At 44.1% G+C, this 18747-nt stretch overlaps 2 protein-coding genes and 1 long non-coding RNA gene across 3 annotated transcripts in view; all 3 read right to left on the reverse strand.

Annotated features, from left to right (window-relative positions):
* The window catches only part of LOC109463699 (deleted in malignant brain tumors 1 protein-like), a 16880-nt gene extending 7000 nt beyond the window's left edge, over positions 1–9880 (reverse strand). Inside the window, exons 1-6 of the mRNA XM_019760549.1 lie at positions 9814–9880; positions 4973–5284; positions 4433–4564; positions 3140–3375; positions 2597–2688; positions 2214–2261 (exon numbers count right to left, since the gene is read on the reverse strand). Coding sequence (XP_019616108.1) covers positions 2214–2261; positions 2597–2688; positions 3140–3375; positions 4433–4564; positions 4973–5284; positions 9814–9880 — 887 coding nt within the window. The remainder of the gene's footprint in view (positions 1–2213; positions 2262–2596; positions 2689–3139; positions 3376–4432; positions 4565–4972; positions 5285–9813) is intronic.
* LOC109463855 lies at positions 416–2261 on the reverse strand. Its single transcript, XR_002139843.1, has 3 exons — positions 2214–2261; positions 1019–1123; positions 416–489 (listed from the first exon to the last, which is right to left on the reverse strand). It is a non-coding gene; the product is annotated as an uncharacterized LOC109463855 (long non-coding RNA).
* A 1953-nt stretch (positions 9881–11833) lies between the features above and the next one.
* The window catches only part of LOC109463834 (deleted in malignant brain tumors 1 protein-like), an 18378-nt gene continuing 11464 nt past the window's right edge, over positions 11834–18747 (reverse strand). The window contains 13 exon segments of the mRNA XM_019760712.1: positions 11834–12146; positions 12505–12646; positions 12649–12658; positions 13283–13406; positions 13842–14069; positions 14503–14663; positions 15174–15352; positions 15660–15719; positions 15889–16266; positions 16625–16678; positions 16965–17279; positions 17377–17380; positions 18123–18487. Coding sequence (XP_019616271.1) covers positions 12600–12646; positions 12649–12658; positions 13283–13406; positions 13842–14069; positions 14503–14663; positions 15174–15352; positions 15660–15719; positions 15889–16266; positions 16625–16678; positions 16965–17279; positions 17377–17380; positions 18123–18487 — 1925 coding nt within the window. The 3' untranslated portion in view covers positions 11834–12146; positions 12505–12599.

Genomic DNA, 18747 nt, shown 5'->3' on the forward strand with positions numbered 1-18747 from the left:
TTACGTTAACTACTACACACACACACACACACACACACACACACACACACACACACACACACACACACACACACACACACACACACACACACACCTGCAACATAATCTGACAGCCGGATAGCTGGCGCCTTGAAAAAAAATTGTTCAATGAAATTCACCAAGAAGTCTATGTCTTCAATTGTTTGTTTGTGTGATGTGGCGGTATCCAGGCTGCAGCCCAAGACCGACTTGTTGCGAAAGGATATAATATCTACACCTGACGGAAGCATGTGTTCCACGAACTCTAGTTGATTTTTAGATTAATTTTTGCTCTGAAATTTCATTGAATTTCTAAAATGGATATTGTTACAAAAGAAATTCTTGCGGTTACAACACACTTCGTAACGTTAAAATGTCTTCTTGCAAAATATGACATACCGGATTGAGATGTGTACCATGATGGGGAGACCGTAGGAAGATCAGTGGCGCTGGCCCCTCCTACAGATGATTCTAAACAGATAAATTAAAAAAAACATCCTAAATTGTCGGGTCTGTTCTTCAATATAAGACATGTCGAGAAGATGATGAAGGGATAGAAGATTTAAACAATTTAAATACTCGAGCCTTTACTGGGGTGCCTCTATGCAAAAAACAAAATCATAACGTTTAACAGGATCGATATCTGCGTTTCAGTGTAGGAGGCAGTAACCTGTCACAGAAAATGTAGGACCACTAATTCATGAATGAATTAATGAATGAATAAACTTTATTGCTCGACAATCGTACATGGTACAATGTGTGGCAGAAATACAACAATACCACAAAACTAAACTATCTTATTACATTTCTTACTACAAACTACTATCTATACAGTATACATGTATGAGTTACTAGTATAATATGTTCATGTATTGATGATATGGTCTCGCTTACGAAATAAAGTGTACAGAAATTGGCCTACGTAAGCAGATATGGTAGTTGGACATGATAATAATTCATGGAATGTACCGTGTACCAAATTTGGTGATGTGAAACTTACCACATACTTCCACGTAGTCGTGACAGCAGTCGTTCGTAGAGGCACAGACCCTGTCACACCAGCAGCCTCCTGCATTTACGCCACACCCTTCTGATGAACAGCTTCCTGTACATGTTAGGCCACAGCAAGTAATTCTTATGAATGACATCAGCGCGCGCATTAATTTTTTCCTGACTTTGGAAAAAAAAAAGAAATTTTCTTGCCTTCTGACAATGGTCAACATGACGAAAATGGGCAAAGATATCTGTTGCCATGCCGCAAGGTGGATGGCAGATAACATCAAGAGAGGAGACAAGAAAAGGCTCTGATTTAATGTTTTGATGCAGTGATATGAGCTGCTGGTTGTGTATATGTGATGTTCCCACTGAATCAAAACCATTTGAACAATGATTGGGTCAAAATTCTAAAATGTAGGAACCTTGTTTTTTTTAGGCCCGTCTTGTTTTTTTTCGCCCTCTCGCATTAAATTTGGAGTCTGCGGAGGATGTCATCCATAACATTTACATGCTGTGGCCTTAGTTTAGAAAAAGGGCGATATTGTAGGTAAGATTCGTTGAGCTATAGATCCACCACAATCACCTTTGAGTACTCAACCAGGGGATCCCGTTAACAATCAAACACCGACATGAAATCAAAAGGTTACTACTTTCAAGTTCAATGCTGCTTATTTGCGGCAAAGGCAGCGTGTTTTCTATTTTCAAACTGGTTGTTCCTGTTCTACTATATGCAGAAAATACAGCTATTCTTATTGATCATATAAATATCATAAGCAATGGTCTTTATCAGGTTTCCGACAGTTATTTTCAACAATATGACATACATCTATATCTATCTATCTGTATATCTACATCTATCTATCTATCTATCTATCTATCTATCTATCTATCTATCTATCTATCTATCTATCTATCTATCTATCTATCTATCTATGATAGATAGATAGATAGATAATCTATCTATCTATCTATCTATCTATCTATCTATCTATCTATCTTTCTATCTATCTATCTTTCTATCTATCTATCTTTCTATCTATCTATCTATCTATCTATCTATCTATCTATCTATCTATCTATCTATCTATCTATCTATCTATCTATCTTTCTATCTATCTATCTATTTATATAACTGATAGATTATATAGATTATAGATTATCTTTTACCTATTCATCATGGCGATATATGAAAAGCCTACCTGTTGACAGTGTTGTCCACCACAATGACTGGCCAGGAGTTGTTGAACCTAACGAAACGACGGGAGATTTCAAAATTATGTAAAGTGAATTTGGCTGGTGTGAAACATTATGGTGAAATTCCTTCCTTTAAAAACAAAAGGCCACCTGATGCAAGAAAAGCTTACCTGTTGCCCACCACCATGGATCGTCAGTAGTTGTAGAACCTAAAAATAAAGGATTGAAGGTAGATTTCCAACAATGCAAAGCGTGCCTCTGCCGGTGCCCTAATCTTCTTCTATAACTTCTAACACATTAGAATCCGTTATCACTTTGTCAACTCTGAATTTGGCTAATGGTCTGCAAATTACAAATCATTGAAAGTGTCATGAGTGTAAAATCTCACCAACCTGTGGGACACGATCCAGGGTTCAGGACAACGTCGTCAATGGCGATGTCCCCTCTGAAGCTGCTACCACGAACACCTTCAAACACGACCTGCACACAACAACATTATGACGCTCAACTCATACGTTTATTAGCAAGTTGAATTAACCGTATACCCATTACCACGCGAATATCTGTGACGTAAAATGTGATGTCGCTGACGAAAAATGGTTGTTTCGTGTCGTAGGCTCATTCTAGCTATTAAAGGTACTCCTCACGTATCTTGTTTTATGGCGCGCGTGTCTGTGTGTGCGTGTGTGCGTTTGTGTGTGTGTGGTGGGGGGGGGGTGCGTGTGCGTGTGTCTGTGTGTGTGTCTGTGTGTGTGTGTGCGTTTGTGTGTGTGTGTATGTGTGCGTTTGTGTGTGCGTGCGCGTGTGTGTTTGTGTGTGTCTGTGTTTGTGTGTGTGTTTGTGTGTTTGTGTGCGTCTGTGTGCGTTTGTGTGTGTGTGTGTGTTTGCATGTGTGTATGTGCCGTCGTCCTTTAAGACCTGTTGTCCAAACCTTTTGGTAGATTATAAAGACTTGCACGGAAGCCAGATGCCAGCTATTTCCTTGGTTGTTCGACCGGCTCCATTCAATGGATGACCCAACGCGCACCCGTAGTTCCCCGATGTCAGTCCCGTACATGTGATAGGCGAACTGCAGGCAGAACCATCCACTGTCGGAGATGGTGGGGCTGAGAAGACGTGCTACGGCTCCCGCCACACTGGAGGAAGTCTCGATATACATGTAGTATCCTGGAAAGATTGTTCAACATTTGCTTTCCTCACTTTTGTGTCGTAAAGCACAAACAAGGTAGCGCATTTCTGCCTGCAGATTTGGCTGTGAGAGAAATATAGCCAGGTCTGCTTAATTAGCCAACCCTTGGGACTGTCACCCTACATAGAATACAACGAAACATAAACTTTATAGCACAACAATTGTAAGAGGTACAAAGTCTGGCATCTATATAAGCTGAGCGGCCGGAAACCTAATCTCCTGTTTCAGGAATATGTCTTACCTACAGTCTACTTACCTATGGGTCTAAAGTCAAGATACCTGGTCACTATAGACCAATTTCTTAATGCTTGGGCAAATGGGAAAATGATGGGACAATCAAGGACTGACAACAATGGCCAGGTGGTCTTCATGTAGAGGTGGTCACATAGTACAGGTTGGAGTCTGATTCGTCCAAGGAAACAGTTTAAAACAGCTCATGAAACAATAGGAGGACGGTATTTTATCAGGAAGATAAAATGCCTGAGGTGTAGCAAACAAACGAAAACGCATTTCTGAAACAAGAATTCGGAGAGCTCATACCTCCATGAAACATATGAGTTTTTCTAAAGGTTGTTACACAGTACACTACAGTACAGAACAAAATAACACAGGTTTTTGCTTTTAAACACACAGTAGCACCTCTGGCCTGGTTATGGTCATGTAGGCTATGCCAGGGGGACAACCTCATTAATCAAACCCGGCAGGCGCTGCCTCCACCCCGCACATCTGTTTTCCCTGCCACCTCGCACATCTGTTTTCCCGGAAGTTCTGCTGCAGTACCAAGGTCAGCCACCAGGAGGCCCATATTTGACCTTGACCTTTGGCTTCCTAAGACCTACCAGCATACCAAATATCATTACAATCCATAAAGGCGTTCTGAAGTTATGCTGACTACAAATGTGCGGAAACACACACACACACACACACACACACACACACACACACACACACACACACACACACACACACAGAGAGAGAGAGACAGACACGCCAAAAACAATACCTCCATTTTTCATGGAGGTAATAAGCTCATACCACGTCCTGTGTTGTGGTCCCCACTCGGGCCAGTTGAAGAAGAAGGTGTAGAACCGCTGTGCCGTATCCACTGGATGCCTGACGATTCTTTGCTGTAGCCGCAGTCACTATAGTCGAAGTTACAGGAAGCCCCTTGAAAATGCATCAGTAACATTCTTTAAGTTTTCCATGGATTGAGACACCTTTCAAAGCCACTGCTTTGCGTCATAACATTATCAATACAGAAATGGTCACGATATGCTTAAGCAAACAAGAGTTCCGAGATCTCATACCTCCATGAAATATGGATATGGACATGTAAATTTCTTTAATCATGCAAATAACCTCTGCATTAACATAATAAGTGCATCGTGATGTAAACTTTTGATTAACTTACTCATGTCCCAAGTATGAAATTACTATCATTTGCCACTAAAGAGTCAGATTAATTATGCAAATTAGGTCCGTATTTGCATAATTGGTATCTGGTGATAGTCCACCTGCCATCCTGATCCTTTTAGATAGCAAAATGTTTTTGAATCGCAAGTGTTGACAAAGTACCGTAACATGAGACCGAGGCGTCATCCTCATGTCCACAGTTGTGGCTCCCCCAGCCGCGATGTGGGCAGTACTGCAAGGAGCTCTCGTACCCAGAGCAGCCAAGGTCGTCCATCCATGTCGGTCCGCTGCCCTGTCCGTAGTACGCACTGTGGTGGTAGGTGTAGTACTCGGAGAATCCCAGCTCACGGCAGACAACTCGGGCTTCTTGCGAGCCAAAGTTGTCGTCACAGACAGTCCCCCACTGTCCGTTGTAGTAGACCTCCACTCTGCCGTAGCTGTAGCCGTCACCGCCCCTCAGTCGGACCTGGAAGTCTGTGGGATGTGGCATAAAGTGTGGTGGTCGGCGAATTGATTTTAACTCAAACTTAAAATCACTACGGGCCCCGTCCGACAAGGTACGCCGAAGCGACGCCGTAACCTCAGCGCCCCGACAGGGAGCCGTAATGCTTAGGTCACAATTCAAGAAAGGGGCCCGCTCGGCGCGTGTTCGGCGTGTTTTTTGGCACTACCGAACGGGACCTGGACGGAGACCGGCGGGCTTCCCGACGGCTGCCGGCTTTTTTTTTGGCCCCGCGCGGTCGCCGAATCGATTTTAACTCAGAGTTAAAAACACTTCGGGCCCCGTTCGGCGAAATACGCCGAAGCGACGCCGTAACCTCACTGCCCGGGACCCGTCGGGCGGCCGAACAGGCACCTGCCTAAGATTATGACGTCACATGTGCTGATCAGTGCATCAGATGGTCAGGAAAAGGGGGTTATAGGGAGCATATATAAACTCCTGCCTCAGACTACGTCGCACAGTTCACCACGTGTGTGTTACATCGTGTACTTGTGTGTGTTACACCTTGTATTTGTGTGTCAGAATGTCGAAGGGCAAGGACGGCTCTCTTGCCAACTTCATAAAACAGATCATAACAGGAATAGAATGTGTCTGACATTATCTCTTGTTACATCATATGCCTTCGTAATAAAATGGAATCAGAAGTTATTGGCATTTATTTTCAGTCCAAATTTCAACAGAAGTAACGATATTCAGTGGTTTTATTGCTCAATAGCAAGGAGCTGCCACGGCACACTTCCTGCGTCACTGCTGAAGTACTTCCTGCGTCACTGTTGAAGTACTTTCGAAAGTAGGCCCTCGCCTCGGTTACTTTTGCGACGCACCAGTTCTGCCTGCCTCTCTTCTTCAGCTACCAATGCCAGAAGACCTACATGTAGGTTGTCACCAATCTCAATCTCAGACGGGCTTGTAAGTTGTTTGCAGGTTGCACTGAACGCTGCATCGCCAACTTCAGTCTACTCTTTACTTGAAGTGAACGGTAGCAGGCAGTGCAGCGCTTATATATGTACCTGCTCAAAAACACAAGAGGAGCCCGTCGGGATCCCGCCAGGAACCCGCCAGGGACCTGACAGCTGCCCGGCCGAACTGTAAGAGCCGGTCGGCACCCTACCACACGCCGCACGGGTCAAGACGGGCGACTGACCGGGCACCGGACGGGTGCCTGACAGAAACCGGCCGCAAAAGTTTATGAATATTAATGAGAGCCACCGGCCGGAGCACAAGCAGGCCCCGACAGGGAGCCGTAACGTAAAGGAACATTTAATTGTGACCCTGACAGTACGGCGCACGCTCGGCGTCCGGCCGGCGTCTACGCCGAGGACATGCCGAACGGGCGCCGTTTCAAATGTGACCTAAGCATAAAGGAACATTTAATTGTGACCCTGACAGCCGGCGCACGCTCGGCTTCATGACGCCGGCCGGCGTCTACACCGAGAACATGCCGAGCAGGCCCCGTTTCAATTGTGACTCCAGCTCAAGACGCCTCGGCACAGTCGGCGATTCGACAGGATATTTGTAAGGGACAATGTGAAATTCACTATAATGTCAAAAGGCATTTCCCTAGATCAAAGTACTTAATGTACAAAGTATACAAGTTGCGGATTTTAGTAGTAAACAAGGAAAATCGTAGATTTTGTACCTCCGGGTATTGAAATGTGTGTTGCAGAATGTTGGGTGCATGTTGGGACTGTTCTTTAAATTAGTGAATTCGCGCGAATACCATTTTTTCGAAAAGTTTCGAAATGTTTGTAATTGGCTAAATGATCTGTGAAATCACTAATCCCCCTAGCCGACTGGAGCCCAAAAATAGAAAGGACAGGGGGCATCCCGTGGCGAATCTGGCTGCCCGACCCTCAGCGACCAGCGATAATGTAAACAAACACCCGCTCCGGGCGCCAGCCGCCAATCGTCCGGTGCGCGTGTTACCCTTCTAACATGTAAGTAAGGCCATGTTGATTTGATTATATGGATGACATCCTCTGGGAACCCCAAAACTGATGCGCGCGTGCGAATAGTAAAATCTGAGCTTTTTATTGTATACTTTTATATGTTGTTTGTTATATACATGTAGTTGATGGTGTTGAATTTTATGTGTTAGATTTAGCCTTCCTGGTTGTGTTAACACAGGTCAGTATTTTCATCTGCAGCCTATAACATGTACCCACGAACGGGCCGCCACGAACTTATGCCACAAGGAACTCGTAATGAAACTCAGAATGACAACCGGAGCCGTTAAATGGAATCAGACGTTAAAAATAACTGCTGAAGTACCTCCCCGCATGTGCAAGTCATCCTTATTGTCACTTCCTCCATTTTCCGCCGATTCTTCGTATAAATTGGGGAAGTAAAGGTCTGAATCCGCGGTATTTGTAAGTTAGAAGTCGTAATATACGCCGAAAACAACCAACACAAAGGTTGCGCAACAGTACGTTGACCCCTGACCCATTGGCTAACCAGGAAGTGCCGATTACGTGTCCTGTGAACGCGTACTAAAGTATCCCCCCAGCGGGTCCCACCAGGCACGATAATGAGACGTTGATTGACGGCACATGTGGTTCACATCTGAACAGTTTCAAAGAAAGAATTTATCGAGAATGCTGACACCCCTCTGTGTGAAAGGTCAGATCAGTGGTCGAGACCTCAATGGTCCTTATACATGCAAAGGTCAAAAGTTGAGGCCCACTTTCACACTGAAAGGGGTGTCCATACGCTGTCACAACGCATCATTTTCACGGACTAAAACACACATACTAAAAAACCAAAACAACGTGCACCATCTACAGCCCAATAGCAAAACGTATACCAAGTCCCAGACATATCCGTCCACCCAAACGCTAGAAACGGCTGCGAACGTAATTTTCGTCTTCCCTCACAAAACCTCCGCGCACGGGATACATCCCTACCCGGAGGTAACTAGAGTAGCACTAAACTACCTTGCTTTAGTAGTCAAGCAGTATGTCAATTTCAGTACTTACCGTGGTAGTAATCGGTGTTTCCTGCTGTTGTCCACCAGTTGTCCCAGGCCGTTGTCCACCACCAAGTGGTAGGCGCTGTGGTTGTGACGTCTCGAAGAAAAAATTACATTATGGCGTTTTATTGATACTATGACTGCCCTTAGCACTCCCTGTAGTGCTTATATAGATAACAACATTGAAATAAAAGGTTTTGTCCACATGCTAAAATAGTTCAAATTAGGAATAATACCGTATTAAGACAGGAAATTTAAAATTTGTGCAAATTTTGATGGAATTAAAATAAGTAGCATTATAATCCTGTCAACTGTCATATTTTGAACACCACAGATACATACATTGGCCTGTTGTAAGCCTGTAGGAGCAGTAGTTTAAATCCTCGTCTTCTATGCTACTACAGTCCGGCATGCCGTCACAAACCAAATGTCGTGGTATACACTGGCCATCGTAACACTGGAATTCATCCCAACTATTACAGCCCAGTGGATCTGCAAAGGAATTACGCTGTCAGGGATACAGGGCGACATTGCTAACATTCCAATTATCATATACACAAGTAACCAAAGAATCTGCTGCACTAAAATTGATATAATACATTGATTTCAACAGTCGAGTGCAATACGACGTATGGTAACTTGGGAACATTAACACGTATAGACTTTGATGATGATTGAATTTCTAATGGCAAAACACTATAGCTAGTAAAGCTTTCTTTGGTATCAAGTTCAACCTACCCCACGTTGGCAAAGGTGTAGTTTCAAATGGTGTTGTCCACGAATATCTCTTCCGGTTTCCCCTATCTTCTTTATTTCCTGAAAATTAAATACATGTAAATGTATTTCTTTTTAATTATCATAGCTAGTAATTTGCTTACCTCCTCCACATGTTTTAACTGAGATGTATGTAACATTTAGCTAGACAAGGGCATTGATGACATAGCGCCAAAGCTAGAAAACTTTAATCTCCAAGCAGATCCCTTTCGGTGGCAAGACAGTATCCATTAGCCAGAGAAGTTGTCCGGCGAACTTCTCTGGCTAATGGATACTGTCTTGCCGCCAAAAGGGATCTGCTTGGAGATTAGGAAACTTGGGATGTACCGAATTAACGTTCTCTTGTGTTTTTCAAAGGTAGTTAATTGCAAGAGTCTACATAGATAAGCTACTGATCACCATATGGCATTCATTATAACAATCACTGTAACAAAATAGAATAATGTGACTGAAGTCACAATCATGAGTGTGAGGGGCCATGCAGTCAACTTACCGTCGTGTGGGGTCGTGTGGCGTAGCGGCAGAGTACTCGACTCGGAACCCTGAGGTCCAGGGTTCGAGTCCTGACATGCCACCGATCTTGTGCCCTTGGGAAAGGCGCTTTACACGACTTTCCTCACTTAACTTAAGTGGAAATGAGTATTGTCCTGTTCCGTATTTTTCCTCTGCGTTGGTGACGGTATAAAATAAGTTGATATAACTTGAGTGTGCCGTCACCATGTCCAGTCATGAAATGTTGGAATAAAAAAAAAAACTTACCGTCGTTCTCTGCGATTCCATCTCTCAACACCAACATCAGGTGTAAGATGACCCAGAGTACCGCCATCTTGTTACTTTGTCCAAACTCTGGGGCACAGCCGACTGCTCCAGGCATTAAATATCTTCATGTACGTGTTTGCAGACGCTGCAGATGTGAACTTCTCATACTTAACACTTCTATAAATCACCAGAAATGATATCCGGTTTTCGTCGCAAATCAAAATGTTCTCGCCTGTACCATTCTAACGTGAATGTTACGTTTTTATGAAGAATGAAGACGCCTTTAACGTGCAAGTGAGCGTGCGAATAAAACAAAAAAGTTTGGCAAAAAAAGTTGCCTTCATTATCAAATCTAGGTGGTCATGAAGGTTGAACAAATGGCTAAACACACAGAGTAATATTTTATTGGCATGGTGAATAATAGACGCTTCATTTTCATTCCTTCACATTTTCTTCTTGTCCTTCGGAATTGATTTTGGTATTCTGTGACATAAGTATCGTTTTCCAATATCTTTTTCTAAATTTACGGCATATATTTGCTCATTTTGTGGCTACTTTGTACGATTTACAGTATGGTCGAATTTTTTTTATGGAAACGGACAAAAATTCATGCGTGCGCGGATGTCATCCATATAATCAAATCAACATGGCCAACTACCAATAAAGTACTTTGTAATCAACACTACGCCTTCTAAGTCCAAAATAAGTGGACTTGACTTTTATTTACTACGGTAGTAAAGTCCAGTATGTTTACAAAGTAAACATCATGGCCATCATGGCCACCCATCGTGTGGCGTCGTGTGGCGTAGTGGTAGATCATTCGACTGTGAACCAGGAGACCCAGGTTCGACCCCGAGTCGTACCCGGGACATGTCTGGACATGCGCCCGACGTTGTGTCCTTGGGAAAGGCACTTTACACGACTTTCCTCACTCCACCCAGGTGTGAATGGGTACCTAACTTCGGTTGGGGATGGCCGTATGGAGGTCATCTGGTGGCACCAAATGGCAGCTGCACAGACCCTTGCGGCAGTTCCACAAAAATGTGGAACAAATATGTATCATGACATTGTGTATTATGTGTATTATTATGTGTATTATTACCATTTGTATCATCTGATTGTAAACCCTGCATCAATTCAGCACTATAAGGCTGCGACTGCACGGGTGATGCTTGGCCAATAAACCATTTATCATCCGATTTAACTGGCACTAAGTTACTAACTACCATTGGTAAATCCAACTTTTCGTGCAGTGTGTGGTTGTCAGTTTGAAAATGTGAACCATAAACTACAATGTAATAGATATAGAATACGTTCGATATTTGGAAACTCAGTAGTATTGGAGTACTGAGCGCGCGTTAACATACATCGCGTTTCTAAACCGTGTCTAAAAACACGCACTCTTCAAATAACTGAACCCAGTATAAAATCGTCAGCCAAAAAACTGCCTCGTTACATCTGCAGCTGATCGATGCCATTCACACTTTATCTTATCGACTTCCGACTAGTTATCCACAAGCACACGGCCATCAATTTTAAGTTGCCAGGCATGTTTACTTGCATGTTATACTAAGGGCACTAGTTTAACCTGAGTAAGCATTTAAATTACTCGTTGAGTGCCTAGTATTTACCCACTTTAGCGCATTACCACGTTGCTATTTATTACCTTTGATAAGAAGGCTATGTTTTCGGGGGCACGCGCGCGCGTGTTTAAACAAGATAAATCTAGAAGGCTTGGATGGATAGTCTTTGTAGGTGGGTAGGTCTTAATGAGACCTCGCAAGTTTGATTTTTGGTCCTTGGCGACTTGTTATGGTACTGCAATGGAACTTCTGCGTTTGATATCTTGTGATATGGATGGGCATGCTAGGGTAACGGATTTTGGTTCGTAGACAGTTCTTTTCCTCGGGAAGAAGTGACGTGAGTTTGAGCTCCCCAGTAGTAACAATCGGTGAAAATAGTATGGTTTAGCAGAGGTAACCAAGCCCAAGTAAAGATTAACACCCAACGCTTTGCCCAACGCTTTATTTGTGTACCCAATGCTTTATTTCTCCGAGTACTTGTTTTAAGACACTGCAGTCACTACTCACTATGGCCCTGTTCCATGCTAATCAGATTAAACTCTAGTTAGCTTGTTACTTAGTATGTCTCCGCGGTATCGACAGGCTGGTACCGGAAGGCCATCTTGTCGCGGCGGTGTTTGTAGACGAACGCCATGGCGGCGATGCCGAGAACGACCACGGCCAGACCGGCCACGGCGGCGACGGCGAGGGTCAGGGCCGGGGTCTGCGCAAAGTCGCTGGACGTGTAGGTCTTCTTCTCAGCGGAGAAGTCTGTAGGCAAATAAAGCAAGATGGTAGTATATATCTCTTGCAATAGCCAGAAAGGTGCCCCCAAATAAAATTTTAGCGATTCTAGCCATAACGCTACAGTAACTATCACAAACACACTGCAAAAGTCGTATTTAGGTCACCTGGTAGGGCCAAACAGACCCTCGCGACAGTTTCACAAAATTTGTGGAGCAACTATGTTATATGTATCATGTGTATTATGTGATTGTAAAATAGCATCCCTGCATCAATACAGCGCTATATAAGGCTGCGATTGCACGGGTAATGTTTAACCAATAAACTATTTATTACTAATTAAAAGAAAATAATTTGAAGCAGGTAGATGTAAGTTGCAACGCACCGACGCCCTCGTCGTCTCCGGTCATGCGCAGGAAGATGGGGCCCGCGGACACCTGATGTAGCTGGTTGCTAGGCGTGGCCTCACGTTTCTCCCGGTCACCACGCCTCATGCATCCCAGGGTGCACTGCGAGTTGGGGTCCGACCCGTCACAGACCTGCGAGAGAGATGAGAGAGGAAAAAGACAAGAAAGATTCAGTACGAATCCATTGTAGAACTGGGACTGTACTAAGCGAACTCAAAGCCAACATTAGGTTTAATACGTCGGTGAAGGTTAGACATCCAGGTAACAAGATGCGCCCAAAACATTTTCCCCCGGTGCAATAGCTCAATTGGTAGAGCGCTCGCTTTGTAACCGGGAGGTCGTGAGTGCAAACCCCGGCCGGGTCATACCAAAGACTTTAGAAATGGAACACACTTCTTTCTCTGCTTAGCACTCAGCACATATGAGAAAGAGTGTGGGAAGGTCAAACACACAGCACTACCAGCAGACTACCCTCTGCTGTAGTGCCTTGCACAACTTGTGTTGCCCAAGAGCTACGGAAATGGAGATGGGCACCACCCCTTTGCTCTGCATAGAGTGGAACTGGACCTTTTTTTGAAAACAGTTACTCAGGCAACTGGATGTGATTTTGGAAACGGTCAGCAGACGTTTTAGGTAGCATCCACCACCTTTCGTCAGTGACACTAGAGAACGTGCAGAAATGAAGGTTCATAAGCAAGAACTATTAGTATTGCCTGATATGCTATCTATAGGTTCAATATCAAGAAAAATCCCCACCTGAACCAGGCAGTGCAGATAGACTTGGTTCTGTCCGTTGGCGAACTGGAAAGCTCGGAACCCGAAACGTTCCACCTTCGGGGACGATGTGTAGTACGTCATCACAGTCGGGTCTTTTGGGCAGCTAGAACAAAAAATAAACGTATAGCAGGTTAGAAAGAACGAAATCTAGACAAGATATTTAAACTTTTCTTTAGAAAGGTTTAAAGAAAATCTCTAGAGAGATTTATCTTGCCAACAAATTTATACAGCTTTTTTTAAAACTTCATGTTCACCACTTCATGTTGCACCTCTGCTGCAAAGTCTGCCTTGTCCCCCTGACGACCAGTGTCGGTCATGGGACTAGGTACTATAGGTAGGTAGGTAGGTAGGTTGACCACAAAACAAGGCTCATATATGGGAGCCACTCAAATGTTTTGGGTTACAGTGAGGACAGATGTTTGTTGACCTGAGGCTTGAAAAGTTTAAGGTTATACCCATGTGGTAAACAATCGCGTGGTAGTTTGTTCCATAGTGATGTTGTTCTAGTTTTATTTAAAACATGGAAGTGAAGGCCTACTTGTTCTCGATGACGCTGTAGATGACCGTATCGGCCGGGTTCCGTGAAGGCGTGGCCACACAGGAGTCCACCCTGATGCGGAGATTGTCGTCAGACGAGAGCCGCACCTGCGCGTACGCTCTCTCGTTAAGCTGCAGCCCCACCGGCCCCGTGTGCGCGGAGTAGAACATCGAGCTGTGGTAAAACTGCAGCGCGATGTCAAACTGTCCCTCCCTCTCGAGGTTGTACCTAATCAGCAAAGAGTCAACCTACTCAGCAATCTACAGAACTTGGTAGGCTCTATCTTTGATGTACATAACATGTCCGGACAATTCTTATGTATTATTTTAGATCACCCGATTTATATCCAGATACAAACTGTAACATTTTGACAATCACACAAACTTACGTTATTAATACTAAACGGTTTGTATTAGATTAACGCCTACAATATTATTCTTTCTTTATTCATTATTATTCATTACCATTCATTATTATTCATTACCATAATCACCGTGTTGCCATTTCCACCCATTTGCTGTTCCCTGTTGTTTTGTCATGTATTTTGTCGCTGTATACCTGTATGTCTGGTGGTGAGGTTAAAATTAGCTACAGCTAGAGCACCTCACCACCGTGTCCTGTATTATCAATGTCGAATTGCAAATAAAAAAAAAGGTTTTACCTCACGGCGTTGGAGTCTGCCGTAAACTGGGCGGAAACTACGGACTTGCGCGGTAGCTTGCAGGTGACGGGGACCTCCAGCTGAAGGTCCCGGATGATGACGCTGTGGTTGGACGAGTACATGAGGACCTTGTTGGTGTAGATGACGTAATCGTCTGTTTCCTATGGCGGGAAAAAACAAGACATTTTGTATGCATAAAATTGTTCAATATCTGTTCCCGCTGAAGGTCCCGGATGAAGACGCTGTGGTTGGACGAGTACATGAGGACCGTGTTGGAGTAGATGACGTAATCGTCTGTTTCCTACGGCGGGAAGGAATAAGAAAAAATACATTTTGTATGCATAAAATTGTTCAATATCGGCTCCCGCTGAAGGTCCCGGCCGGATGATGACGCTGTGATTGGTCGAGTACATCAGGACCGTGTTGGAGTAGATGACGTAATCGTCTGTTTCCTATGGCATGGCGGGAAAAATAAAAATACATTTTGTATGCAGAGAATTGTTCAATGCATATCTGTTTTGCATATCTCTAGTTTCTAGTTTCTCTAAACCCAAAAGTACTGAACAGAAAAAATGACATGAACGCTATTAACTGTGTCTAAATCAGGTACTAGTACTTCTCTGACAAAGAAAGGAAGCCTAAGTAAGAATTATAGCATCAGTTAAACTTACGTTCCTTTTCGTCCCACAGTCGCTGAGTTTAGTCGCTAAGATGAGGTGAGAACCATTGTTGAAGGCCTTACAGGTGGGGTCGGCGAAGTGCATGCGATTCCCGTCAAGCCACGGGGCAACCCACAGGTCAAAGGTCACGGTCATCATGTCGGAGTCACAGGAACCGGTCATGCCCAAATCTGCACAAGGAAAACTTGGCATCAACATGTGGTGTGTTACGCCGAAGTGCAGCTTGGCATCAACACAGCTGGTGTGTTACGCCGAAGGGCAACTTGGCATCAACACAGCTGGTGTGTTACGCCGAAGGGCGATTATACCGGCTATATCGATACAGATACAAAACATGTGTGGTAGGATGTAGTTGGCTTTTAGATTTTGCTCTGCAATTTCATTAAATTTCTAAAATGGATATTGTTCGAATTCGAAATGGATATTGTGCGATTGCAACACAGTTTGCAAAATACCTGCTTGCAAAATATTACGTACCAGGTTTGGAAGTGTGCCATGGTGGGTTGACCGTAGGAAGGTAAGTGTTGTTGGCTCCTCCTACAGATGTTTGAAAAACAGATTAATTCCTTCGCTTCCTTAATGTAAGACAAGATGATGAGAAGATAGAATATTTATGTTGTAAGATGCATACTCTTTTACATTTTCAAAGATACTAGCATTTGCATAGGAAATTTGAAATCTAGCTATTAAAATTTAGATTACTCACCCGAGTCAGAGACACCACAGTAAGCCAGCGAGCATACAGGAGCCCTGGGTAATTTGTACACGTAGTAACCAGCGCTGCACGCCTTCACCTGGATGGTTGTGGACCATTCACAGGTATTGTTTTCCCAGAATGCGCAGACGCCACGAGACACTTCACCGGCACCAACGGTCGGGTGTACTCCGTTCATCCACATCGGGGCATGAGTACCACATCTGTGTGTGGACTGGGGTGGAGATGTAGGCATTGACGTTCCGGCAGGTTCCATGAAGCGGTACCACTCCCCGTTAAACCGGTGATCGCAATGAACACCCGAATTAGAGCTTACATTTTCGGTACTTCTCCATGCCTCATTCAGTACTATGTAGTTGCTGCATGGGTCTGCAGAAAGTGTAGAAAGACAAGTTTGTATTAGAAATTTACCTTCAAACTCACGAACACTTTCGATGAAAATATAGACGTTATATCCGTTGCAGAAGTAGTTTCTTCAGTGTAGGAATCTTACCGCAATAGAGCGACTGAGTCATGGTATGGGAAAATTTATCCTTACGAAGTTCATTGTTCAATATTGTGCGTGCTCTGAGCAAAGTTAACATGGCATATAAAAAGCTTGAGGTTGAGTTTTATCAGATTTATTTTACATTCAGATGTTTAAATCTTGCTAACGGTGTTTTGTCATTTTTCTAGTTTTAGTACTAGGGTGCCCATATGGAAATAAATAAAAAAAAATACACTTAACCATTCCAGGAATCAGTCGTCCACGTCCATGGTGGTGCAGTTGTATTGCCGGTATCTGGTACAAAAATAAAGAATTAAGAAAGTGTGAATAATTACAATGTACCTCTACACATGTGAAGAATGTGTACAATGTATAAGTGAAATATATCGCCCTTAGCTTCAAGTTACTTACATTTGCTGCAGCTCTTTTCATTCTGCAGTAGCAGCTCCAAAACATGTAGATACATGTGACAAGCTGCCACTATAACATTAATATAATGTAAAATCCACAAGGCATAATTTTCTTTGCCTCCACCCTCCTTGTCCACGCCACAACCAAAATTGAAAAAAAAATTGCTTACCACAAATTACGCTGACGTCCTCGTGGTGACTACAATCATGGCTTCCCCAGTTGTTACGTGGGCAGTCCTTCAGGGAGCTCTCGTACCCGTTGCACCTCAGGTCGTCCATCCATATCGGTCCGCTGCCCTGTCCGAAGTACGCACCGTGGTGGTAGGTGTAGTAGTCGGAGAATCCCAGCTCACGGCAGACGACTCGGGCATCTTGAAAGCCGAAACCATCGTCACAGACAGTTCCCCACTGTCCGTTGTAGTAGACCTCCACTCTGCCGTAGCTGTGGTAGTCACTACCGTTGCCCCTCAGTCGGACCTGGAAGTCTGTTGGATGTAACATGAAGTGTGGCGTAAGCGCGTTGAGACACATTTACATCTTGTATGACGCGATTCGTATTGTATCCCCTTTTGACCATGAGACATCCCTTTTCACCATGAGACACCTTGGTACGGTTGACGACTCGTCAGAAAACAGGGCAGTTTGAAATAATGTCAAAAGGCATTTCCGTTTTGAATTGGGGTATAAAAAATCAGAAAAGAAGGAGAACTAGACAAGAGAAACAAGAGTTTTTAACTATGTTTTCTAACTTTTCGACGTTACGGAGACTCAGACATTGGAAAGAAGGCAAAAAAGTAGGTGTCAAGCTACCCACGACAGGTTACTGTCCATGTGCTCCCACCAACCCACTCCTGCAACCTGACACATTAAAAGGCCTTTCCCGAGGTACAATTGCTCACTGTAATAAGGACCGGTGTTTCCTGGCGTCCACCAGTTGTTCCAGGCCGTGGTCCACCACCAAGTGTCGGGAGCCGTGGTCGGTTCTTCGGTGCGCCAGTAGTTGTCATTTCCGGTATATGGTTGTTGACTAGAGTATTGCCCTGTGCGACAGACAGAGAACATGCATGATGTAACATTTCCATGTAACGTGTTACATTCTAATTGATATGTATAATTGTCAAATGGGAGGAAAGCGCTGTTATCGTTTCATCCACAAAAAATATCGCGATTGATTTATTCCCTACTGTGATTACATCGTTACAGTACGGTAGTGTAATATTAGTTTTGAATCAGCTAATCCCAAATGTTGTTCTAAATGAACATGTATTTCCATTTTTTCAACGTCCTAACGTTATATGTTTTCTTTCCATTGTTTTGTCGGATCTTACATCCATTTGTGGCATAAAGACATAAGAAGTACGCATACGAAACTGTAACTTACAGCCACAGACTACTCCGATGTCCTCCCCATGTCGACAGTTGTGGCTCCCCCAGCCGTTATGTCGGCAGTACTGCAGGGAACTCTCAGATCCGGAGCAGCTCAGGTTGTCCATCCATATCGGTCCGCTGCCCTGTCCGAAGTACGCGTTGTGGTGGTAGGTGTAAACAGTAGAGTATCCCAGTTCACGGCAGACGACTCGCGCTTCTTGCCAGCCAAAGTTGTCGTCACAGACAGTCCCCCACTGTCCGTTGTAGTAGACCTCCACTCTGCCGGAACTGCCGCCGTTTCCGCCCCTCAGTCGTACCTGGAAGTCTGTAGGATACAATATTTGGTGAGTTACAATTGGATTCTTAACCCAGGAGTAACCTTACCATTTTCACATTTATTCTTTGCGAAAACTTTGCTCACAGCTTTGACATGAGTGGCGTCTGTACGCGTTTTTATGTCAAACCTGGGCCGCGATTACTTTCGATAAACAACACGGTGTATTCCGCATCACCCTCGGTCCCAGGCCTCCCGCGGATCGGCTCTCGCTCCGGCCTTCGGGTGATTCGAGCCGCGGTCGGGCTGGT

Source organism: Branchiostoma belcheri, unplaced genomic scaffold (assembly GCF_001625305.1).
Source record: "Branchiostoma belcheri isolate BF01 breed outbred unplaced genomic scaffold, Haploidv18h27 scaffold13, whole genome shotgun sequence".
Classification (NCBI taxonomy): Eukaryota; Metazoa; Chordata; class Leptocardii; order Amphioxiformes; family Branchiostomatidae; genus Branchiostoma; species Branchiostoma belcheri.